Here is a 6,000-nt window from a genome sequence, read left to right as displayed (position 1 = left end):
TTATTTCTCTCTGGATTTTTTCTGGCTTTCTGATGGACTTACTGAGGAAGGATTGGTAATACTGATTGCATTTACAAGGAAGATACTATCAATTCATAGTTTTTACTTTTACAGTGATGGCTAAATTTACTTAAGGAGCAGAGTCATTCTGGGCTCATAAATTGTTGATTCACATAAAAAAATAAAAGGCCTAATTTTGACATAGGGCCTGATGTTCTGTGTGATACAGTAACACAGAATTTCTCTTGGTAATTATATCATCCAGTTTGTGGTAGATATCTTGGACTTGCATGTTCTATCATTTAGACATTGATGACTCATCTGGCATTGGCTACTGGCATCCTTCTCACTTGGGTGCCGTTCAGGCTGTTCTGCTGCCCCCTGCTAATTTTCTAAGCCTAGGTCCTTCAGTCTGTTACTGCTCTTGGTATGGTCCATCTGTACATATGAGGAAAGAACCTTTGGTTTTCATTAGATATTAACTGGGAATTCTCCATTTATATTTAAAAAACAAACCCGGGCTGTGTAATATCTAATTTTGGTGATTCCTGTTGGAGAGTTTGTCTTGAATCCTGGCTATGAGCTTTTTGGTTTGGGGATTTTTGTAAGCCTTTTTCCAGCTGAAGTAAACTTTATTTGCCATGTATGCTCACTGGGAGGAGGGCAGCCATAATATTGTATTTATTTATTTTGTATTACAGCATATATGATTCTAGTTTTAAAAAGCACATTTCAGAATATTTCAGACAAGTATTACTGGTTGATGCCAATGTGTCATGTGTCCCCTCTACTATTTTTATTGTTTATTGTTGCCTTAAGCAGAGACATTTGGAGATTTTTTCCCTCCATCAAGTTCCTCAGCAGTTAAAATTGTTCAGAGAAGATAAATAATTTAAAGACATGAATTTCTAAGTGCAGTTAATATTTCACCTTGTAGATTGATCTGACAGTAGTATTTTTATAAATGTTATGCTGAATGTTCCAATTTAATTGAATTTATTTTTTGGCTTGCACCTCTTTATTAGAATCACTGTGAAAAGTGGTCATTGTCTAGCTTATGTGAAATTTTGAGCTAATGTTTTTGATGTCTCTTATTTGTTCTTCTAAAGAAAAGTCAAGTTCAGTGTCTTGAAGCATGCCACATGGAGCTGTAGAAGAATTTGCTTTTCACATATCTATCCCTGTGTTTGATTTTGCATGCACATGTATTTTGGTTTTTATCTGCATTTGTATTTTTTAATGTACATTTTTATGTACATTTTGCATCTCAGTTACTTTTGTTTTTTTTGCAAAAGTTAGAATGTATTCTGCAATATTATTGCTGCTCTGCTGCCCCATAGAGCGAAGGTGGTTGGTTGTCCTTTTGTATTTAATCCCTAATCACCTGTCTGAAAGCAGAGTAAGAAAACAAGAGCATGCCTATTTCCATTCCTGTGTTATGTCAGGGATGTAAGAGAGTTACTTCCTATCCCTGGGCATGGTGCTCAATGTTATCATGTAACCTTTAGCATACAAGGCTTGTTTTCGCTCTGATGTGCACAATAAATTGCCAATATATTGTGTAGGATTAAAAAAACATTATTTTTGTGGTAAAGAACAAAATTCTGAATGTAATAAACGTATCTGATAGGTACTAAGTCCTGGCCTGTGTAATTTTATTGGAAGTTTATTACAGTGCAGATATGTTTAATGGTGAATACGTGTCCCTGTATGTGAAATCACCATCAATGTAATGAGGAGGGAAGGCTGTGATAAATCTGCCAGTGTAAATAGTAACAGGCACTCATATACTTCATATCATTACACACAACTTTTGTAGTCATATCTGGGAAATTATCACCTCCTCTGCATTAATAAAGATGTCAGTGACCCGGGATGTATCTGTGATGGGAGGCATTCAGGGACCTTACCTTGGACTTGTCTGGTTGCTGTGTGAGGCTCAAGTGGCTTACACAGGTGGAAGGCTGCCAAAAGCCTTTGCCAGCACAAAGCTTGGTCCAGCTTGTGGCAAGACAACTCTTTGCCAGGGAAAAAGCAGCACAGGAGAAGTAGCAGCAGCTGTGTGGTGTGTCAGGACAGGTGAGCAGGAGGTCAAGTAATCAGCTGAGTGCCTGAGGCCTTTGTGACACAGCAGATTTTACTGCACCAAGGTTGTCAGGAGACACAAAACTTGACTAGAGAGGATGCATCAGCAAGTAATTTTTGCATTGACCAACTAAATTGATTTTTAGCCTGTTCATTGTTTTGCCTGTTTATAGGTGTACCTATACATACCTGAGGTTTTCTTCTTGGGCACTTGCCTCTGCTCCAGGATCTTTAGTTGGGGAAACAAGGGAACTATAATGGCAAAGGGCCCCTAGGCTTGACATGGCTTGGACTGGGGCAGCACGGTGAAAGCAATCCCCAAAGGTATTTTTGTTGCAAACCAAGAGAATTAGAGAAGCAATCAGAAGGTGTGCTGTGAAAGGATAAGGAAAAAGCAGACTGTCCAGACTATCACTGTGAAACAGTTGTCTTAGGCTGGGGTAGCACCAGGGTCCAGGCACAGCAGAGTCAGGATCTGTGAGATTATGGAGCCCAGCACTAATGGCAGCCTCTCCAATCTAGCCTTCTTTTAAGTGAAATCATAAATACCAATATTTTTTTTTTCTTGTTAATACTTCTCTGGGTGTGTATAGACCATGGTGAGCTTTAGGCAAAGAATGGGATAGAGAACCTGAGAAAAAAGCAGATACTGACAGGCACTGCTATCCAAGGTAGTTCACAGCAGAGCCCAGATATGCAAGTAAAGGCAAAATGCACCTCTCTTCTAGAGCAGATGGACTTGAGAGGTGCTATTATTTAATCTCCAAGTCTTCTCAGGCTGTAGTGATGTCCACTCTCCCTGGGCTTATTTATTTCAGTCATTAATAAGTCATCACAGTGATTCCCTTTTCATGTGAGGTTATGAGACAAAGGCATGTCTGGGTCCTCCTTAGTAGTAAGAAACGGAAGGCTGCCATGGAAAAGGAGCCTGAACTGTGTGCAATAGGCAGGGAAAGCTCTTTGGTCTTTGGAACACACTGAGATCCATTAGTTTTTGAAAAAAAAGCTGAAAAATGTGATTTTGTTGTGGGGAGGTGGGGGTGCAGCTGTAAGTCTGCATGCTTGCCATGCAGCTCAAAATTACAGCCCGTAAATAGATGTACATACTTAACCTCCTAGAAGGGCTGTAGCTCCCTGCTGAAGTACAATAAGAATAGTAATACTTACCATTTAGATTGTGCTTTCTATTTTCAGAGCCGTGCCAGTGTTAGGGATTTCAATGTACAGCAGGCGGGTGATGGTGAACAGGGTGGTGAGCTTTTCAATTTCACGGGGCGGGGGGGACGGTGTTATTTTGCATACTCCCCGGAATAAAAGGAGATTGAAACCCTTCTATTCTGGCAGCGGGGGCACGACATCTTTCAGCTTTCTTCCAGGAGCGACTCTCACAGGGGAGCTAATTTCTTCTCGGCTCTGACCACCACAGCCCTCAGTAATTATAGCAGCGTCTGAATCCTGAGCTAAAAACAGAAGTGCAGCATGTGCCTATTCCCCATGTGATTCAGAAAGCAGGAAATTGAAAGAGCCTGACTGAGAGGAGAGGAGAGGGAGCGCAGAGCAATAGACACAAAATCCAATATTTGTCTGAGAGCTGCTACGCCCGGGACCGGGAGCTGTGGAGCTGTGGGAGCTGTGGAGCTGTCGGAGCTGTGGAGCTGTGGGAGCTGTCATCCTCCGGCGCTGGTTCTGCCTGCACAGCCCCATTGGGCGGAGTGGGAGCGGAGACAAGCGGGAGAGGCGGCGGGGACGGAGTTGGGCTCTGGGCACCGCGATGTAAACAGCGGGAGCCTTCATGCTCCGGCTGGCCCCGGGCTCCCCCGGCTCCCCTAGCCCTGCCCGGCTCCATGGACAAAGGCAGAGGATCTCCTGCCCGTGGATATAAATATAAACAGGGGGCAATAGGGATGCGCTAGCTGTCCCCGCAGCTCCGCCGTGCGCCGGGACGGGGCGATGGACATGAACATGAAGAAGTTCACAGTGCGTCGCTTCTTCTCGGTCTATCTCCGCAAGAAGTCTCGGTCAAAGAGCTCGAGCCTCAGTAGATTCGAGGTAAAATTCGCCTTAACTTTGTTAAACGTGGCAAATGCTGTTAGGTGCAGGTAGCAGAGGTACAGGAGAATCCCTGCAGTTACTGATGTGATAAGTAGTTAAAGGTGCTCTTTCCCTGGAGGTGCTGATATTCGCACCTAATGTTCTTTGTTTCAGTGTAATACAGTGTTTTTTCTCGGTAGTGTTCAATACATTGCATAATGTATTTAGTGTGTTGCCAAGAGTCCTTTTATCAGCCTTGCAGGGGAGGAGGAAGCTGGTTCAGGACATCGTGAAGTTGTAGGAAATAATTACAGATCGACTTAAATTAGCACAAATGACACCATAGTTTGAAATAGCCTCCCCTACACGCATACCATTCTTTCTTAGTACTAGGTTTCCAAATAATTAATCAATTTGCTCGTGCCTTTCATATACATGTGGTATGTTAGACAGGGATTCTCTTGATTATTTCTCCATAGGTTCTCATGTTTGCACATATTTTTTGCATTTGTCTTCTCTCCCATGCATCTCTCCTGGTGTTTTTTCATTTACTTTGTTTTAGGAGAAGTTGTTCTTTAGGAGCTGGGGGGACAGTGTCACATTAAACCTTTCATGATTTAGCGGTGTGGAGAGCTGAAGGCAGTTCAAGTAGGAGGTATTAGCAAATTGGAATGTGTGAATGGGTTAGAACCCGGATTTCTGCCTGCCTTCCTCAAACCATTGTTCTTCAGCCCTGTGTTTGGAGCTGTGAATAGTCGGCAGGATGTGAGATCAATTGAATAGATGTCAGTTATATTTATGTTGTTCACTTTATCATTGCAGATGATCTGCAACCTCTGCATTAAAATAGAGGTAGATGGAGCCTGATTCCCTTCTGTCTCAAATTTATCTTGTGCTGGTGTACTTCAATTGACCTCTGAGGAGTTACTCTGATTTGCACTGGTACTCCCAGGAGGAGGATTAGTCTCATGCTGTGTGAATACATTTTGAAATGTTATTCCCTTAGTGTCCTATTTAAAGCACCAGGTAATTGTTTGAACATAAAGTTCTTCATGTGTCATTGCTTAAACAGGACATGCTGAAAAGCTAAGTTTTCGACCTGTGTGTTTTGTTGGGTTTTATTTTCTTTCCTAACTATTTAAAACTAATTTTCTTGAAAAATGATAATGTAAATTTTTATTTTCATCATCAAACAGATATGCTGTGCATTTAAACCAAACTAATAACTCCCTCCTTGGAACAGTTGCATCCCAGTAGGACTGGGATGAGGGCAGAGGTGGGGACACCTTTTCTTTCCCCATTGTGTAGTCAGAATCACAGAGTTTACCAAGAATAAATGTTCCTTGTAACACATTTTAAATTCTCTAAGCTCATGCTGCAACAGACACAACAGAAAGTAAGACCTGGAGTTACATGGAGGAGTTCTGAGACAAATGAGTGTTTTCACAGGCCACCAGTGTCAGAGTGGGATGCCGGAGGGGAGTTGATTAGGAGAGAGCAGAGCCCCTCCAGACCTCATAACTACTCACTGGACAGTGCCATAGTTCAGGAGAAACAGATTCCACCATACTAATTATAAAATTTACTGGATAATCCAGTGTGAATGACCAGTACGACTCAGCATTTGTATCAGGCTAGACTCTTGTTTCGCTTCCAAAAAAGAAAAAGAAAGAAAATGTCTTTGCAATCCCTTTGACCACCAGTGTTAGTTTTACTGGACTTTTTCAATAATTTTGAAGTAGTTTTTCCCTTATGTGAGTTGTATTGTAATGATTTTTTTTTTTTCCTGATTTTAAATAATGTGCTTCAAGAAGCAACTTGGAACATATCCTGTTGCACATGAAGCTTCAGAGTATTTAATCCACTTCCCTCCTTTCTTCCCTG

General features: G+C 41.9%; 1 protein-coding gene across 1 annotated transcript in view; it reads left to right on the top strand.

Moving 5' to 3' along the window:
- Positions 1 to 4,035: 4,035 nt before the first annotated feature.
- Positions 4,036 to 6,000, top strand: part of RPS6KA2 (ribosomal protein S6 kinase A2) — a gene marked incomplete at its 5' end in the record, with an annotated part of 154,223 nt that continues 152,258 nt past the window's right edge. The window contains one exon of the mRNA XM_083857269.1: positions 4,036 to 4,134. Coding sequence (XP_083713395.1) covers positions 4,036 to 4,134 — 99 coding nt within the window. The remainder of the gene's footprint in view (positions 4,135 to 6,000) is intronic.

This window comes from Zosterops lateralis, assembly GCF_965231275.1.
Source record: "Zosterops lateralis genome assembly, chromosome: 3".
Taxonomy (NCBI): Eukaryota; Metazoa; Chordata; class Aves; order Passeriformes; family Zosteropidae; genus Zosterops; species Zosterops lateralis.
This window is presented reverse-complemented; position numbering and strand designations above follow the sequence as displayed.